The 19,398-nt window shown below is 34.6% G+C and overlaps 1 protein-coding gene and 1 long non-coding RNA gene across 5 annotated transcripts; both read right to left on the reverse strand.

Moving 5' to 3' along the window:
* Positions 1-5,790: 5,790 nt before the first annotated feature.
* On the reverse strand, positions 5,791-12,814 carry LOC110730385. 4 transcript variants are annotated; one of them, XR_002513049.1, is made up of 6 exons: positions 12,467-12,814; positions 12,238-12,342; positions 11,389-11,472; positions 9,712-9,770; positions 9,495-9,596; positions 5,791-6,725 (listed from the first exon to the last, which is right to left on the reverse strand). It is a non-coding gene; the product is annotated as an uncharacterized LOC110730385 (long non-coding RNA). The 4 variants fall into 4 exon arrangements; XR_002513046.1 differs by lacking the exon at positions 5,791-6,725 and having other exon boundaries at positions 7,456-9,596; positions 12,467-12,811; XR_002513047.1 differs by lacking the exon at positions 5,791-6,725 and having other exon boundaries at positions 7,456-9,596; positions 12,499-12,810.
* A 4,061-nt stretch (positions 12,815-16,875) lies between these two features.
* Positions 16,876-18,945, reverse strand: LOC110730434 (protein MAIN-LIKE 1-like). The gene is made up of 2 exons (XM_021910237.1): positions 18,910-18,945; positions 16,876-17,931 (listed from the first exon to the last, which is right to left on the reverse strand). The coding sequence occupies exons 1-2, from the start codon at positions 18,943-18,945 to the stop codon at positions 16,876-16,878; spliced, it is 1,092 nt and encodes a 363-aa protein (XP_021765929.1).
* Positions 18,946-19,398: the final 453 nt, after the last annotated feature.

Consider the following 19,398-nt stretch of genomic DNA (forward strand, 5'->3'; position numbering starts at 1 on the left):
TTCAAATAATATTACTCGTAAATTACAAGATACAATAATTTTAATTTAGTAATTTTTTAAAAGATATTTGTAGGGTAGCGTAGGGTATGTCCTAATAGAGGACCCAATCAACAGAGATTAGGCATGGGAGGGTAGAAGGCTAAGTGTGTAAGTCCATGCCTCAATATCAGAAAGTGGGTGTAACCGTGCATGTGCTATTACACACTTGTTCTTCTCATGCTAATCTTTCTAAAACAAACACCCCCCGCCCCTTTTTTTTTTTTTTTTTTTTTTTTTTAATTTTTTTTAATTATTATTATTATTATTATTATTATTATTATTTCAGGGACTAATAAGTCATTTCGTCTTAGTTTTGGGGCACAAACCCTTTAATTTAAGGGATATTTAATTTATATATAGGTCATCAATGAGTCATTGTTGTTTTAAGAAACTAGTTGTGGACCCGAGCGCGTTGTGAGCGGTTCCCCAAGTTATCGGTATTATCTTTTGGTCATTATTTTATCGTTGTTTGTATGTTCATCATATATTTATGGACGTTTTTCCCTTGAATAACCGTTATATTCTAATTTCTCACGAAATAACTTGTTTATTTAGTTAGAAATACAAAGAATTTGAGGATAAAAAATATCTATGTATTTATTATTTCATATAGACGGCCCTAGGCTTCTTGCATAAATGTTAAGCTATAATGATTATTGTTGCTAAAATATGCATTTAGATCACCATAGCTTTAATGATTCGAGAACAATGTTTATATTTTATATAACTTATGATTAATATATCATCTATATATACTTAGTTGCATTAGTTGCTTAGTTGAGCTCAAAAAGTCTTATATGATAGAATATGGATGATTACAGAGATTGTATTAAAATAAGTAATCGTGTTACAAAAGAAAATATTATAGTTCAAGGTTCACATGACTATGCATCTATTAAGAACTGTAGTATACACGCTGTTGAAAAAAAAAATAAAAAAAATTGTTTGGATTAAAGACAGTTCTATAATAATTTAACTTACGATGTGCACCAAAGTATTAGTAAATTATCAATGTGTAACGACTGGTAATTGTGATTATTGTTAGTATGTGTGGTAAAAATTTATAATTGTAGATATTGCATGCATGGTAAATAAGGGTTGACTGTGACTCCTAAAGTCTCTTTAGTGAAGGTTGAGAGTAAGGATGCTTGATACCTTGGTGCTTGGGGGCAGTTGCTGTTCAATTTCAGAATAATTTACAAAATCTAAAAATAATAATAACCAAAAAAATAAATAAAAAAATTGCACTCTATTCTCCTTATAGATAGTATCATATTCGACGGAGAGATTTGACTTCAAGAGCTTCCTCCACTTTTAGGCGCCGGAGTTTTTGTTGTTCATTCAACTCCATTTTTTTCTTTAATTATTAGAGAATACTAATAAGAGACTTTTGAAGCACAAAACAATTAGATGTGCTTCTTGATTTGGACTAAATATTATTTCGTTAATTAAATGATAATATGTTTTTTGTGTGTTCTACCCGATTCATCTTTTGGACTAATTAGATTCGGGGCTCAGTTCTAAGTGGTTAAGTTCCAGTCCCCTTCCAACGTACTGTTGTTGCGGGGCATCGAACACTCGATTCTCCCTACCAAGTGCAACCTCAATCACCACTGCACCAACAACCAATTGGTATTAATTAAATGATTATATGTGTGTATATTATTGTTAATGTTAGTTTCATGTTAGTTATTATTTTTTCGGTTGATCTGTAACAAAGGTCAATAAATAGAAAATAGGTAATCTATACTTATATATTAAAAGACGTTCCTAAAAACGTCATTGTGTCACGTAAACCTCCTTCACTACGCCACGTCACCCACTACTACTCATTACGCCACGTGGCTCTCTCTTCCATTTATTTTTCATTGCATGTCATGCACTTGTAGTTATAATTAAAAAAAAAAAAAAAATCTCCATAAGATTTGAACACACAACCCCTAATTCTACAACAAAGTATCTTACCACCAAACTATGTGATTTTTTTTATGCATTTATTTGAATACAAAATATTAATATGTAGCAAATGACAATACGAACAACAAATTTAATAGAAAATTGAGTCATAAATTACACTGTATATTAATGATCAATTCCATGTAATAATGTAGGGCATCGCCCGAGCCCAAAATCTAGTATTGATATTAAAAGGGTGTATCCTAATTGATTTTAATTTTGATTAAATATGTATTTCTAAGAGTATTAATGTATACATGTAAATATGTAATGCGGGATCATGCGCTCTTTTTCTCTGACAACTACTCATTCGTCTTCTACAGTTTTGTAAATTTCAAATAGACTTTTAAAACTTGATACCTTCCTTCTCCTCACTTTTATTTTTTCTCGCTTTGCATATTTCACATATATTTGAATGTTTAGCTTGAGAATTTAGTTTTTCATGAAACAAATCACTATCTTTCTCCACCCTTCACTCTCTCCCTCCTTCCTTAACTAATTATTTAGCAAAATTTACAAAGTTAATCTTTACTTGCCACCCCTTCTTCTAAAGTTCTTAGTCCTCCTCTCACCCCTTTCCATCTTCCTTTACATTTTAATTCTTAACTTATATGGTTTTAAATAAAAAAATTAGAATAATTTCAAAAGGTACTATTTACCTTATCCTTGATCACATACTAGAGATGGTCATCTAAAAAGTTCTTCATCTCTTTTTCTTTCCTCAAAGCTCCTCGCGTTTTTCTTTCATTCCCCATTTTACATTTCTAATTTCTCTCCATTTCCCTCCTCTATAACCTCGAAGTCTCTTCCACAATTAAATACTAAGAATGGTATCTTGAAATGCTTTTCCTCTTCCTTCCTTTATTGCCTTAAAACATCTCTTTATCTCTTTCCTTTTATCTCCCCCGTGGCCTTGTCTCGCTTCTAACATACTCTTTCCTTTATTGTCCTAAACTCTGTCTCTCACTCTCTTTCTTTATTTCCTAATACGTCTTGACCTCATTCCATCCTTTAAAAGGCTTTGAAAATTGTAGTTTGCATTTGCTTATTATCCCCCTGGCCCCTGCCCCCTTTTCTCTCTCCCGTTGGCCTTTTTTTCTCTCCCATCTTCTTTCTATCTCCCTCTTTCTGCCGGCCTCCCCCTATCTCTCTCTCCCTCCCGAGCCTTCTCCTTCTTTAACACTATATCACACACTCTTTCTCTTTCTCCCTCAGTCCTCCTTTCTCTTTATCACTTTATTTATTTCTTCTCCAACCCCCTCTCTTTCTCCTATCCCTATTTCTTTTTTCTCCCTCTCTTCATCTCATCCCCTTTCCTTCCTAAACCCTCTTTCTATCTCTCTCTTTTTTCCCGGCTCCTCTCTACCATTTTTTCTCACTACTCTTTCTCTCCGGCCTTTATCTCTCTTGTTTTCACCTACCCCCTCTCTTTTTCGAACTGTTCTCTTTGTCTTTTGACATGCCCTCTTTCTCTTCTAACTCTTCTCTTTCTCGGTTCCCTTTCTCTCTCTTGATGCATCTCTCTCTTCTGGTCCCTGTTTCTCTCCCTCCTTCTCCTTCTCCCTTTCTCTCCTTCTCCTCCTGTATCTTCATCTTTCCCTTTCTCTCCCACTCTTTCTGTGATTGTACAAACATTTAAAAAATAAAACACTTACTCATGAATCTAACACTATTCTACCATAATGTTAAACTTTTATATAAGGGTGCTACTAAAAATCAGATGAGTTTATAATAATTTTCACAAAATCACGTTGGTTAATTAATAACATTTATTGATTATTGACAAAACCTTGTCCAAATCTAATTGTCAAAATCTACTTCCCTTTCTTGTTTACTTTGTTTATCGTTCTCTTAGCTTTCTTTTTATTTAACTCGTCTTTTTTCATTTTGAGCATCTTAGAAAGTTTCTAAAAATTATTGTCATCTTCTTACTCAATTTCTTCTCCCACCTTTTTTTTATGGCTTTGAAAATTATAGGTCATACTTACTCTCTTATTACTCATTCATTCCTTTATTATCCCATGGCCTCATACTCTTTCTCTTAGTCTCTTTCTTTCTTTCAAATCCTTCTTGTCCCTATTCTATCCTCTAAAAGCTAAGGCTTTGAAAATTATAGGTTATAGTTGCTCCCTTTTCCCCCCGGCCCTCCCCCCTTTCCCTGTAGGCCTCTTTATATCTCCTAGTTTCTCTCTGTCTCCCTCTTTCTTTCGACCTCCTATCTCTTTTTCTCTCCCAACCTGTCTCTCTCTTTATCACTTTATCACACACACACACACTCTCTCTCTCCCTACCCTTTTATCCTTTTATTGCTCTATTTCTTTCTATTTCGACCCTTATCTCTCTCTTGTGGCCCTCTTTCTTATTCTCTCTTTATTTCACTTTTTTTTTTCTTTTTCTCCCGGCTCCTTTTTCTTTATTTCTTTCCCTTCTTTTAGCTCCTCATTCCCGGGTTTCTCACTCTCTATCTCTTTCCTGACCCTTCTATAACTTGGCTCTTTCTTTCTCGACATATCCTTCTCTTGCTCTCTCCCATGTCCCTTCCTTTTCTATCTTTTCCTCTTTCCCTCTCCCCCTCTCCCTCTCCTTCTCCTCTCTCTCCCAATCCCTTTCCCTATTAACACAATTCTACCTTAAGTTTGAATTTTTTGTTCTAAATGTATTGCTAATCAATTTGACTTTCTATACAAAATATCTCATTAATATCGAGACCTTGTTCTTTTGAGCTTCTGGGCAGAGCAGAGCAGGGATTAGCAGAGTAGAGCAAATTTCAGCAGAGCAGGCTTCCACACATTGCAGAGCAAAGCAGATCAAGGTAGAGCAGAGCAGAGAAGGGCATAAAAGAGAAGATTTTAGCAGAGCAGAGCAGATTTCAACAGAGCATAGCAGAGCAGAGTAGGACAGAGCAGCTCAAAAGCATATAAAATTGGAAATTTTTTAACCATATCTCTCTTCCTCTCTCCTTCCTTCCATCCCTCCCTCCCTCCTTCCCTATTTTATAATTTTTTAAAATTTATAAAGTTAATCTTTACTTGTGTTCAACCTTCCTCCCCCCAATTCTCACTTGCTTTCCTCTCCCTTTCCATCTTCCTTTACATGTTTACAATTAAATTAGATGGTTAATCAAAGTTTAGAATCTGTTAAAAAAGTACTCTTTATCTCTTCTTTGATTTAATTCTAAAAAATATTCTTCTAATTAAAGTGCTCTTTATCTCTTTCTCCTTCTTCGAACCCCCTTGAAATGACTATATCTCTCTTTACCTCTTTCCCTCCTCTCACATTTTCTCTATCTCCCTCTTCTTCTTTGTTCATACACTTCCTCTCCCACCCCTTTTCCCTTTAATCCTCTTCTCTCTTTTTGTACTGATATGAAAATTATAGTGTGCCTCATCCAGCATGACTTCCTATCTATATATTCTTTTCCTACTTGCTATTTTTTTTATTCATCAATAGTGAACCTTATTCAACCAACTCTCTAGCCATTTTAAATTTGATCAAATTGATTGTAACAACCTAACTACATGGTAGTGGTCTAGAGAGCGTAATTGCTAGATTAATCAATCCTAAGCTATTTAATAATATTAGCACAAGCCAAATATTTAGTGTAAAAATTTGTGAAAATTAATTATATGATTCCAGCGAGAATATTAGATTTACAATTATTGTTATTTCTATCATTTATAATCTTCTTTATAAATTCATCAACACATTGGCTAATAAATTCATCGACTGAAAGTTGGAGATCAAGAGGTTTCTGCATAGTCAGAGGAGGTGTTTGCTACAACTCATAATGCATATTGAAGTTCAAAAATTGCATGTATTCAGCCTAAAAAAACATTAGTTTCATTGTCATATACTTGCAAGAAACAAGGGAAATTTGAGTATGAAATTGTTACATGTTCAACTATTCACAGATATTACTGCAGCAAGATGGCATCACATTTGTTTAATCCATAAGAAACACCCCATCCCAATCCACAATTCCTCAAGAATAGAAACAAAAGTAGCAAAAGCAGAAAAGATAAAAGTGACACTGCCATTAACGTGAAGGGATATTGAATTACTTTGTATAAGATTCAAAGTCACCATTAAACATCTTACATTATTGTTGAAGCCTCCTTCGTAAATACTATAATTATACAAAAACCCTTCTATTTTAATTCTTCCATCCTGGCTATACTCTCTATAAAGTTCATGAAGAATCATGGAAAATAATTCAAAAGTTGAAGAAAATCTCATATATGCACAAAAACATACATGACATGATATGTTTTTGTGACACAAAGGACATCCAGATTCTGCGACAAATAACCTTGAATCGCCAAAAATACTGAAAATCAAATACAAAAGCACAGGATATAAAGGACATCCAGATTTTGCGACAAATAACTTAGAATTGCCAAAAAAAAATATTGAAAATCAAAAGATAATTTTGCTTGATATAGTTATGGACTTATGAATCTATAAAAGAAATTGATGGCTGTCATAACTTGAGTATATATAACTAAGGAAAGCATCATAATCAACCATTTTTGTGCAAATTGAATAAAAATTAATATCTGCCTCCTAAAAGCAAACTCTTGATCAAGCATTGTCTGCTTTAATATCTCCTTTAATGAATCTCTGAAGTTATGAACAGTATATAGATCAAGATCACCTTGGTCAAACATTTTATCTTTGGGGACATTAGAGAAAGAAACCACTCTTGCACTTGACTTCACAATCCCCCATTCCTGCACATCTTTCGGGGAATCTCAATTACCAAAACCATAATTCTAACCATGAGTGATATGAAACAAAATTTAAATCAAATCACTTTTACAAATCACAAGACTTATAATAAAAAATTTGCTGCTGCATCATACTCTATACTACAAAAATACAAACACAGGGGCCACACCTTTTACCACCTACAACCCAGATCTTCAAAGGAAAGATAAGCATGCTATGGCCACATAGTAATTAAGAGTAACAATGAGATACAAAGCAACAGACTATGTTGCAGATACGTTGAATAAGCTGCCTTCTTCATTAGATCTTTACACAATAGACTCGGTTAAATGGAGGATTTGGTATTCCTACACATATAAATTTCTACTGCAGATCAAGCCCTCAAAACCAAAATAAGGTAAGCTGGATCTATAAAATAGAAGAAACCTGAATCTATAAAATCACCACGTTAAAATTAAGATGTTAGGGAAATCTGGAAATGTTAAATCATCCTTTTCTAATATAAGGAAAAAAAATAAGAGCAGCTCTCCCTCCCTCCTTTGATATCTATCTACCTATCTTCCTATTACCTATATTCCATGTTTTTTCATTTCTTAGGAAGTATAATATGAGCTACGTCCTCTCCTCCCCCCCCCCCTCCTCTTCTTTTGCTCCATTTCCCTCTTTCTTTCTTACATTAGTTTTTAATGGATTATATATTTTAAATCTCTTCATACTTGATTGTAATAGGTGTTTTTTTTTTTTTTTTTTTGAAAATTTAAAACACTATACTCTATCTATTTATCTTTCTTAACCTATGCATAGTCACTTTTTTTTTTTCCTCTACTCACTCATAATTTGTGATTAAAAGTCTCTTCTTCATACTCCCTCCTTCCCCCCACTCTATTACTCAACTTTCCTCCCTCTCTCCCCCTTCGTTTAAGGATATGCAATACTTACAGATGACCATGTCATTTTTAGAATATGATCAATCTTTGAAAGCAATACAAGTCTTAGGGCTAAAAATGCAACTAAGAGTAGGACCAATAGAATAGTAGCATACATAAAGTTGATAAACTTTTCAGCCAAACTTACCCCGCGATGTATCTTACCAAGTGTTTTGCTTATATTAAGTTCGCCATCTGTAGTAACAGCTGACTACCATTTTCTTACACTTTGAAAAAGAAAATACTCTCACTCTCTCTTCCCAACCCCTCCCTTTCTCTCTCACCCCAAGGGCTCTTTATCTCTCTTAGCTTTTCTTCTTATCTCTTCTTCCTTCATCGTTGTTGTCTATACTCTCTTATATTTCTCCTTCTCCCACTCTTGTTTCCCTTTTCCTATCTTTCCCTTGGTTTTTCTCACCTTCGTGTTCCTTCTTCCACCCACCCACCCACCCACCCACCCATCTACTCTTCTTTTCTTTTTTATAATCTAAACATTTTAGTAAGCCTGTTACCTGTTGCCCCCTCTTCCCACCATTAATTACCCTCTTTAATAAGAATTTCTTAAGTGATCTTTATCTTTTACCCTATTTCACTTTTGATGTGGTCTTTTAAAAGTGCTCTTTTTTTTCTCTTATTTACTTGCTATTTATATTTCTCTTTCTCCTTTTTTTAATTCGCTAATCTTATAATCAATTATACTTGCATATCCCTAATTATAACCTCGACCTCTCTCTCACTCCCCTTTCATGTTTTTTAGAGTTTTATAAAAAATTTATAAAAGAGTACTTTATTTCTTACTACTAATTTAAAGTGCTCTATTATATTATATCTTGATTTTTCCTTTACCTTTCTCTTTTTCTCTTCCTTTTCCCATACACACATTCTCTCTTGTTCCCTCCTTGTTGTTCAAGCTTTCTTTCCTATACCTTTTCCTTTATTCCTCTTTTTTTTTTCTTCTTTTGATGAGGCTTGTCCGACTAAGCCCCCCTCCCAAATCCTTTTTCTCTCTATATAATTTTCTTTTATGGTTTATGTGCGTCTAAGAAAGTCTTTTTCATTTTTGCTTATTTCTTAGTCTTATACCTTAAAAAGATCTCTTATAAGTATATTTTCCGTATCTTCCTTACCTAATATTGTCTCCTTTGCTTCACTCTTTCCTTTTCTCTCCTCTTCACTGTTTTTTTTTGCCAAATCCTAACCCAACATTTACGACTTATAGAGAGTAATTTCGTACATGATTTTGGATTTCCATCAAATTAAATACACTCTAATAATAATTTTTTCTAAGAAAGACTCGATTTCTTCTCCTCAATTTACTTTTACAATGTAATAGCATTTTTATAAAATCCCTAAACATTTTTATAGAAATACTTACCTTAGAAAGATAATATATAGTATATTTACAAAATCCCTAAACATTTTTTTTATCACCATGCCTCTTAGTCATTTTAAAATGCTAAAATTATAAAGTCGATTCATGTTAGCTTCCCCTTTGTCTTAAAGATCTTTTTATCTCGTCTTCATTCCCTTCATTGTTTTTGTGTACATTTTAAAGTTAACTTTGTTGTTGTTACTATTGTTGTTGCTGCAAATCCACTTTAAAGTTAACTTTGTTGTTGTTACTTGTATCTAATACAAATATGCATAGCAAACACAGATACATGTACAAAAACATGAATTAAAACTGCAGCATAAGGCAGGACCCAATTTTCCAAGGTTGGTGCAATCAGAATAAGAAAATATAAAAGCAAAGACTTTGATTACAGTCTGGTAACTTTAGCAGTACATTATACATCAAGCAATCACCATTCTTCCTTCTGTGAATATTCATGTTGAGAAAATTACCTTGAGAAGTCACTGTTGCTCTTCTATGCCTGCACCAGTCTTGCTGTTGCATAGAAGCAACATAATGGCAGAACAAGGACAGTCCTGCAGAGTCTACATCCTCTACAATAACATAATTCTGAGCTTTTAGTAAAACAAATTGGTACATGGTCCAAAATTTGTATAACAAATGCAAACTTATGAGAATAGCTGGATATAGGCAATATACCAATCCTACCCTAATATAAGCTCCTCCAATTCATCAACCACCATCTTGTAGCAGATGTAGTTTTCATCCTAGATAAATGGCACATACATAATCATGTATTAGGTTTAAAAAAACATAGGAAAATTATTCGTAAATCCTAATTATTAACAAACAATTTAGAATTTACTCACTAATTACAATCACACATAACACTTGAAAGAAGCATATCTAAATTTCAAAATTCAAAAGTCAATAATTCTAAATAAGATCAATGTCATTTTTCGTTCACTGCCAACCTGAAAGTAGATCTACTAAAATCCTTTAAATCTAAAAAAAGATCAAAGTAAAATTGGATCCACTTATACAACCAATTTCACCTGTTTCTCAACGTAGATCTCAAAAATAGAAAAACAATGATAACCTTATTCCCATCCCCCTTCCCCTCCACCAATTCTTACTACACCTGGAAATTTTTTGCTTTTTTATGAGATTGGCTTAAACATGAGTTGGTGTGGGTTATTTAAGCAAAATCAGTAGATTCGATGTCATGATTCTGATGAAGCTGCTGGGTACAAACAGAGTATTTTCCGGGCCAAATCAATCATACGTAGTAAATTCAGTGCACTTTAACAAACTATGCAGTATCTGATAGAGTGATAGCTTAACACTAATTTTCTAGGACAGGTGCACAATTACCCCCTCTATGAATCCCTATCTCAAGGTGGTCTGTGGAAGGTGGCTGATGAGGAATAATATTCAGGGGAAGGGGTAAAGGAGTTTTGAACCCCTGACTGAAATGTTATATACACTCGAGTGCAAGATGCACCAAGGTTTTTTTTTTGCAAAAAATACGTTAGGTGTACCGTGCACCCGAGTGTATATAACAACCTTTGACCCAAGACGACCTAAGTTGTGAACTTATGGAAGCTAAGGGGTTCAACCACTTGATCTCTACTCAATTCTCTAGTTTAATAGTTTAGCACTATACTCCAGGAAATTGCTAGCACTAATAAACCGGATATTCATAAATCAATCCAGATCCAGAGTTCATGTGTATACATATAATAGCAGAAACAATGCAACATATATACTTGACATCAAAAGTATGAAACAGAATCAGCATCACCAGGGCAATAATAACGAACAAATATACTTCTCTTTTTTTTACGTGCTTATGAATTGTTGGTTTTTTTTGCTCTTCTGACATGCTTTTCCACTCTTCACCAATGATCTTTGATGCCTAGCCTATCAATCACATACTATGCCATATAAACACTACTCACCACTCACTTTAAAGTTTAAACTATTATCAGCCATGTTGGCAACATATACATAAATTCTCAAGTCAACGTAAAGCTAATTTACGTCACCAATCAATAAAGTATGAGTAATTGTTTTCCCCAATTTCTCACTAATACTAGCATCAAAATAGAGAAACTCAAATCAAAATTAAACATGGATGATCAAGTAATGAAAAGGGAACCAGAATTAACTATCGGAATATAGTGACTACTTTTGGATCAAATTTCACAACTAAATTCAATTTTTCCCCCTCTAAACGGAAATTCAACAACACCCATCGACACAACTTCAGTCTAATTGCATTAATAAATAAAACCAAATTCCAAAATTCAAAAATAAACACCCAAAAAATAAACATGATATTATGGAGAAATGGACTAAACATAAATAATCAAGGAAATATACCAGCCAAAGAATTAAAACCTCCTGTCAAGAGTGCCCATGCTAGGCAGCTTGTCGAAACTGAGGGAGTCCTCTAAACTAGACATACTGAAAGTAATAAATTTGGCAAGGGAAAAAACATAAAAAACATAAGCAAACTACTCCATCAATACTTCAATAAATCCATATTAAACAATTTTAGCATCTTGTCTATAAGCTACAAACCTCACATACCAAATTTTTAAAGAGGTGCATTAAACAGAAGAAATCGATGAGTCACTTCATCACCCAATATTGTAAATCTATAACTGCATTTCCATAAGCTTGTTAAGAAAAAGATGAGTCAACTACTACCTATACTGCACACTCCATGTGCATGAACCTACACAACACTCTTCAATCTGCTTGTTTTTGTTTGAGTGTTTATTAGATCCAAGGAACATAATCAGATTGCTTGCACTATTTTTCTCACACAAGATACAAATCAAGTGGTTACCTCATAAGCCACTTTAATAGAGAAGGAGAAGCTTGGAAGCTGACAATCTTAAATACGCTCAACCCATTAAAGCTACACACAGTTCAAAATCAAGCAAAATTTGAAACTAAGAAAAGAAAAAAAATTGCATTTAGGTCTTCACTAATTATAACTATTAATTCAATAATCCAACGTAGAGTTGACACAACATCCAATTTAGATGCTTATTAGAGCATGAACCATTATCAGGTTTCTTCATCCCAACAAATCACCGATCAACAAAGCTAGTATAACCAACCGGAACCGCACACAATGATTGCCACTCAATTTACTCAAAATTAATAAATGAAATAATTATATAAATAAATAAAGCAAGAAGTCAAGAATAGTTTACGTACCAAGACCAGTCTCAAGATCTTTCTCATCTTCCCATGGTGCCTCATGAGTGAGTTGACCTTCTAGATCCACAAAATCTGGATTCAGTCCATGCCTGGTAGATGATCCTGCAGATCCAAATAATATCAGAAGCAAGACTTACAGCATTATTTAGAATTTTAATTTGACAGAAGCATTATTTAGAATTGAAATAACTAAATAAGCCATCATAACTTAAATATAACACCAAACCTGAAATCTAGCCTTTTTAATGAAAAACAGACCTTCAATTCAATTAGAAATTGTACCCTTCAGTCAATCTTTCCTTCATAAGGATTCCTCAAAAACATTCAAAAATACCAGAGAATTTATAACGGTAAATGAAATGGGATGGTGAAGACTTGAAAAAATTTGGCAAGCAAACAGAGTAATTAAAAGGTTGAGCATTAGTTTATTATTCCATAAATGGGGGGATCAGTGTAAACTTTCAAAAGTTTTAGCAAATTTAATAGTCCTAGTCTATTATTCCATTCAATGTCAATAGTTAAATATTAATCCATCTTTCCAATCAATGTCAATATTTGTATTCAAATCTGCAAAATGTTTGGACTTTAATCTTATTTGTAGTCGATATAATCAAACATTAAGTACAATTGAGGCATATGAGTTATATTCAATTATACAGTATGGATTTTTATTGTCGAAATTCCAATTAGTTTGGTATAATGCCACATATTTTAAAAAGCACCAATACTCCCAAACTAATCCACGTATAAAATCTTTCATCATCCTTTTTTACACTCCAAACACCAACCATCATTGACCAATTTACAACTACTCAAACCAATCAGAAAATGATTTCAACTAAACAAATAAACCTCATGCAAATTAATCATCACAAAATGCTCCACCCCGGTGAACTCATGTGGTTCTGACGTTTTTGAACCCCTTCAAATTGTTTTATTTATTGCCAACAACACCCCATACATAATACTGGTCAAGTGAATATTTTCTTAGACATCAATTGTATACTCCCAAAATACATATAAATATTTTTCTAAAAAGAATCAAAAGTAAAAATCAAAGGGCTAGAGTTTAAGCAAAGAGGAAACAAGCATTCTTTCAAAAAAAAAAAAAAAAAAAAGGAAGCAAGCATACCTTCCTACTAAATGTACAAGTCCTTTGAGTAACAAACTTTAATTAAAGAAGATAATTAATCAGAGCAAATAAGCGAGGGATACATTGACCTATGAGCACTGATCCTTGAAATCAATTTTACAAATTGAGGAAGAGAAGAAAGAGAGTTACTTTGTTTGATCAAACATATGAGGAATTTGTTCCTAAATATATTACATATTTCTTGCCAGTATGAAAAATGTTTAAGATGTTTCTTTTTCCATTCTCAATCTTGATTCCTTATAAAAGAGCGATTACTACAGTAGATCACTTCTTGATAATCCTTGCTATAATTGTGTCTCTAATAAGTCCAACTTTGCCCCCACTAATTGCTTCTTTGTCATTGAAATTTGATTGCAGAACATAAAACCATAGGATATAGCTTGGTAATTTTCATAGATTAAAATGATCATAAATATTATTGTATAAGAGGATGTCACATGCTCATAATCTCTTTCTTTAAAATCCATTGGGATGTAAGAAAGGACTTATCTGTAATTAAAAAAAAAAAAAAAAAAAAAAAAGGACTTAATACAGAACCTTAGAGCTCAGTTTATTCCAAGTAGACGAAAACAGAAAAGGTCTTTCAATAAACAGTAGACCCAAGAAATCCAATTTTTCATTTTAAAACTGAACTGCTATTCGTCGTTCGCAAATTACTGGGTGACGTTCACATTTTTAATTGAAATGACATTTTTGCCCTTGTGGGTATTTTAGCTATTTAAGGGTCCACCATGGGGAAATTTAGTTACCGACAACATTAAAAACATTACCGACCCACCACTTGTGTTAAAAAAATCCCGAGCATTAAAAAATCCCGGTTCCACCATTGTACGGTAATCCCGAGGAATTTAAAAATCCCGGGCCAGAAAAGGAAAGTGTACGGAGTGATGTTTTACGATGGACGACGACAACGTTCACACGCCGGAGGGTTCGACGGAAGAATCTGTAAGTATTTCGGAATCTTTTTTTTTTTGTAAATAGGACATCCGCTTGATTTTTCCGGAAATCTGGGGGAGATCCGCCCAAAATTTCCGGAAAAAACAAGCGGATGTCCTTTTTTTTTGTTTTTTTGTTTTTTTTTACGTAATTGTTATTGTTATTATTATTATTATTAATATTATTAATAATATTATTATTATTATTATTATTATGGTTATTAATATTAGTTTTGTTAATTTTGTAAATTTCTGTTATGATTATGATTATTATTAATATTATTACTACTATTATTATTACTATTGTTGTTATTATTATTATCATTAGTATTATTATTGTTATTATTATTATCATTAGTATTATTATTGTTATTGTTATTATTATTATTATTATTATTATTATTATTATTATTATTATTATTATTACTATTAATACTATTAATATTATTATTGTTATTATTGTTATTTTAATTATTATTATGATTATTTGTATTATTATTGTTATTATTATTGTTAAATTTAAAATAGTAATCCTTGCGTGTTTTATTTGTTTGTATTGTTATTTTGATAGGATTCGGAGGTTGAAGACGACGGTGACGTTGTGAATTACAGTGTACATTTTGTGACAGACACGTTTTTCTAACGTTTGACGATGCAGTTACATGGGCGGATGCTGTTGCAATAAATCTGGGATTTATTTTGGTGAAATCGTCTTTCAACAAACAGAGGGATGGTCGACCAGTTCGATATTTAAGATGTGACCGGGGACGCAGGAGTAAGCCGAGAGATCTTGAGAACGCAATTCGGAAGGACACCAAAACCAAGGGCATTGGTTGTCCTTTCTACATCAAGATATGTTACGAGTTCGTCACCAATACTTGGTTTATCCGGGCGAAAATTGATGTAACTGGGACCCACAACCATCCAATGATTGCGTATCCAGAGGGTCATCATAAAATTAGTGGGTTGAGCCCGAATGCGAAGCAGGTTGTGCGTGACATGACGAAGTCTAAGGTTGCACCGCGTAACATCATGGCGACTATTGCGGAGCAATTTCTTGATGATCATCCAAACATCAGACACATCTACAACTGCCGGAATGACTTCAAAGAGGAGATGTCTGATGGGAGAGGAGTTGTTCAACAATTTCTACATTTGGCGAGACAGAGTCAGTATGTTTACTGGGTCATGTCCGACGATGAAGGCGTTTTACAGCACGCCTTTATGGCGCATCCAGTCATGGTAGACATCCTACGGACGTACCCCTATGTGATCGGTATGGATTCCAATTACAAGACTAACCGATACGGGATGCCGTTCTTTGAGATAGTTAGCGTGACACCGACAAATCAGAATTTTCTCGTCGCTTACGTGTTCATGCGCAACGAGAGCACGACAAGCTATCGATGGGTTTTGCAGAGGTTGAGAGACGTGATTGGGTATAATAAGGAGCCGTCGGTTTTCTTGACAGACCGTGAGCTTGGGCTATGTGCTGCATTGAGGGAAGTGTTTCCAGGAACCTCGCACTTACTTTGTCGATGGCACATTAACAAAGATGTGGAGGCTCGGGTCACTACTATGTTCAAAAGCAAGAAAATCGGTGCGTCTTTCAAAAACGGAAAATGGAAACGTATCATGGACGCTGCAACCGAGGAAGATTATGAGGCCGCTGTAGAAAACATGAAAGATAAGTGGGCAAGTTTTCCAGCAGTGATACAATATGTAGAGAACACATGGCTTTGTCATAAAACAAAGTTCATGACATTTTGGACAAACCAAGTTCTACATTATGGCAACACCAGCACTTGTAGAGTTGAGAGCCAACATTCGGCCGTGAAGATGTGGTTTGATTCCTCGACAGGTTTGGTGTAAGATTATTGAACTTCATGTATGTACTTTATTTTAGGAATTTGAGTTACAAATCATAACGGTTTTTCTTTGTAATGTGCAGGTTCTTTAGATACCGTATGGGCTCGAGTTCATAGCCACATTGGTAATCAAATCATCGCAATTCGTAATGGTTTGGAGGCTTCTAGGTCGAAGATAGGTCAAAAGTACCGACAGTTGCCACTGTCACGTATAAACGGGAAGGTGTCATCTCTGGCGGAAAGTCAACCCGATACATCTTCAAGTTCGTCGGTCTCTTAGCCTTCTCAGGCCTGATAATGGCTGGTGGAATGCCCTGGACGTATCCAAGTTGCCAAACCACTCGATCAGGCATGTATGGCTCAATGATGCTACGATACTGGATGCAACCAATGAAAAGAGTAGCAGGCACGCGTGTGCTGGATCAACTCCGTACGGTAGCCAGTTAACTTCATTGTCAGTCAAATGATCCAACCTAGCCCGAAAAGCGAGAAGGCGCTCCATGCTCTTGTTAGGGCACCTCGATCCAACATCCCAGGCGGACGCACGAGGAATAGCAAGCTCTCTGGTCAAGGTCCCCTGCTGAGGTCGGAAACACGGAAAGTACTCGTAGATCCACGCCTGCAGAAGCGTAAGGCAGCTAACGATAGAATCAGCATCTCTTCGTGATGCTGTACCCAATTACCGGTACATGTATGCTAGCACAGCAGAACCCCAGGAGTACTCACTAATCTGAACATCCTCAACAAACAGCTCGTTGAGGAAGGAAGGATGAGTACGGTTTCCACTCTTGTCCAAAAACAAACAACCGCCGAGTACTAACCACAGGTACGCCCTGTAATGGAAACTGAAGGGCCTCTGCGCCTCCAAGGTCGACTCCACTATCCTCTCAGTCAGGACCCCACTACCCTGCCATACGGTTTTGGTACCACACTTCTCATTCAGCTCTTCCTCAGTCATATCCAAGGTAACCGAGCACGCGTCCCGTAAAACGTCCGTGCTAGGAGTAGTGGAAACCATGGAACCGTCGACACGAAGCCCTAGAATATGATACACATCATGCAGCATGATCGTGATCTCCCCAAAAGGCATGTGAAACGTGTTCATGTCTGGCTGCCATCTCTCAACAAAAGCAGAAATTAAGGGCCAGTCAAATCGCCGGAACATGATCCCGGGTAAATGAAATAGACCAGTGCCATCAATCGGTTCCAGGTGCTCCGGCGGAAGACGAGCGCTCCAGTAACCCAATTCAGAACACAACTGTGTCCTTCTCAAACACCGCAGCACGTTTCGCTCCTGCCCACCCCATATGTAGGCAGACACGTGACCCCCAAAACTCGGAATAACGGTACCATCTTCAGGCCCACCTGGCATCGGCTCCTGCACCACCCATGACTCTGACGAGCTGGTAGAAGCTTGACCTGGTTCACTACTGCTAACATATCTCCCATGGTCACCCCTATACACAGTACGATAATCCTGAGGGTCGTACTGTGCATCTCTAGCAGATTGACTTCCTCGATCTTCATCCTCATCCTCATCTGATGAAGGCACTCCAGTAGACGAATACATGGGGGCGCTCCCCTGTGACTGGTGCTCCCCCGACCAAGCACCAGCAGTCCCATACTGCTGCTCATGCTGAAACGGTGCATGTGAAGGTCCTGCACCACCTAACTCCCTCCTAACAGACGCATTCAAACGTCTTGATCTTGCATGACGAGAACCAGAACCCTCAATCTGCATTAAAAAAATAAGTACAGAATCATATTTCAATAATAATTCATAGTTTAAAAAATCAAATCAAAACTATAATAAATCAAATCAAATAAACAATAATAACAACATTACAAATAATAACAATAATATTATTCTTACAATACTAATACACTACTAACAATAACAACACACTAACACACTACAAATAATTTCAACACAATAACAGACCAAATCAAAACTATAATTAACCACAAAACTGCCAAAATTTAGACGCAACAACGACAACTCAATAAAAAAAACAATTACAATAAAAATAACAACAATTTAAGTAAACAACCATAATACATAACAACAACAGCAGCAAAAACCAATACAAACCAAACCAAATTTACATAACAATAACAATACATAGCAACAACAAACTTACTTTAATGCTAAACTATAATTATTGTAAAACTATAATTATTGTAAAACTAAATCAACAAAAATTACATATCAATAACTATTGCAAAACTAAATCAAGAAAAAAATTATTTTAATGCCACAAATGAAGGACACAAATTACTTCAAAAAAAAAAAAAATGAAGGACACAAATATTTTCAAATTAAAACATGCACCAAATCAACAAAATCGAGGACAAAAAAAAAAAAACAAAAGAAAAACAAAAATTAAAAAACAAAGGAAAAACAGAAAACAAAAAAAAAGGTGGAAAAACAGAAAAACACAAAAACCAAAAAAAAAAAGAAGGGAAAAACAGAAAAAAGGGGAATAACAGAAAATATACTGAAACCAAATCCCTCCTCCTCCGGTCCGTTATTTATGCGATGATGGTTCCGAAGAATCCAAATTCTGAAACCATAATATCAATAATTGCTTCAATTGCAACTTTAATTCATCAGTTGGCGATTTAATGGCGAAATCATCACCAACAAAAAATCCAAAGAAACCCGAATTTAGGAGAGAGAAAATATCTGAATTTAGGAGAGAAAAAAAAATACCTGTAGAGATTGAATCATCATCTGAAACTTCATCATTATAATTCAAAAACCTAGGTCAAATTGATGCTTAATTTCTGGTACAATTTGATTTGATTTAGAGAGAAAGTGAAATAAAAGGAGAGGAGATATCATAAAGAAGGTTAATCATCTACCTCCAAGAAGTTGTTTTAATGGAGGAGTGAATATCAGCGTACGTTTCAATGGAAGAGAGGGATAGACTCATAGAGTGTGATTACAGAAAATATACTGAAGAGAAAGAAAGGAATACTGAAGAGACAGAAACAAGTGGAAGTAAAATCAATAACATAATACTAAAACGACGTCAAGAATGACACGTGTTACTTCCTGGTGCTGTTTATTTCTCCTCAAAACTTTCATTTATTTATTTATTTATTTTTTTAATTTCTTCCAAAAAAAAATTCACTTCTTTATATAATTGAGATTCAATTTTTTAATAAAATATTCACTAAATCATATAATTGTGATTCA

This window comes from Chenopodium quinoa, unplaced genomic scaffold (genome assembly GCF_001683475.1).
Source record: "Chenopodium quinoa cultivar QQ74 unplaced genomic scaffold, ASM168347v1, whole genome shotgun sequence".
Lineage (NCBI taxonomy): Eukaryota > Viridiplantae > Streptophyta > Magnoliopsida > Caryophyllales > Amaranthaceae > Chenopodium > Chenopodium quinoa.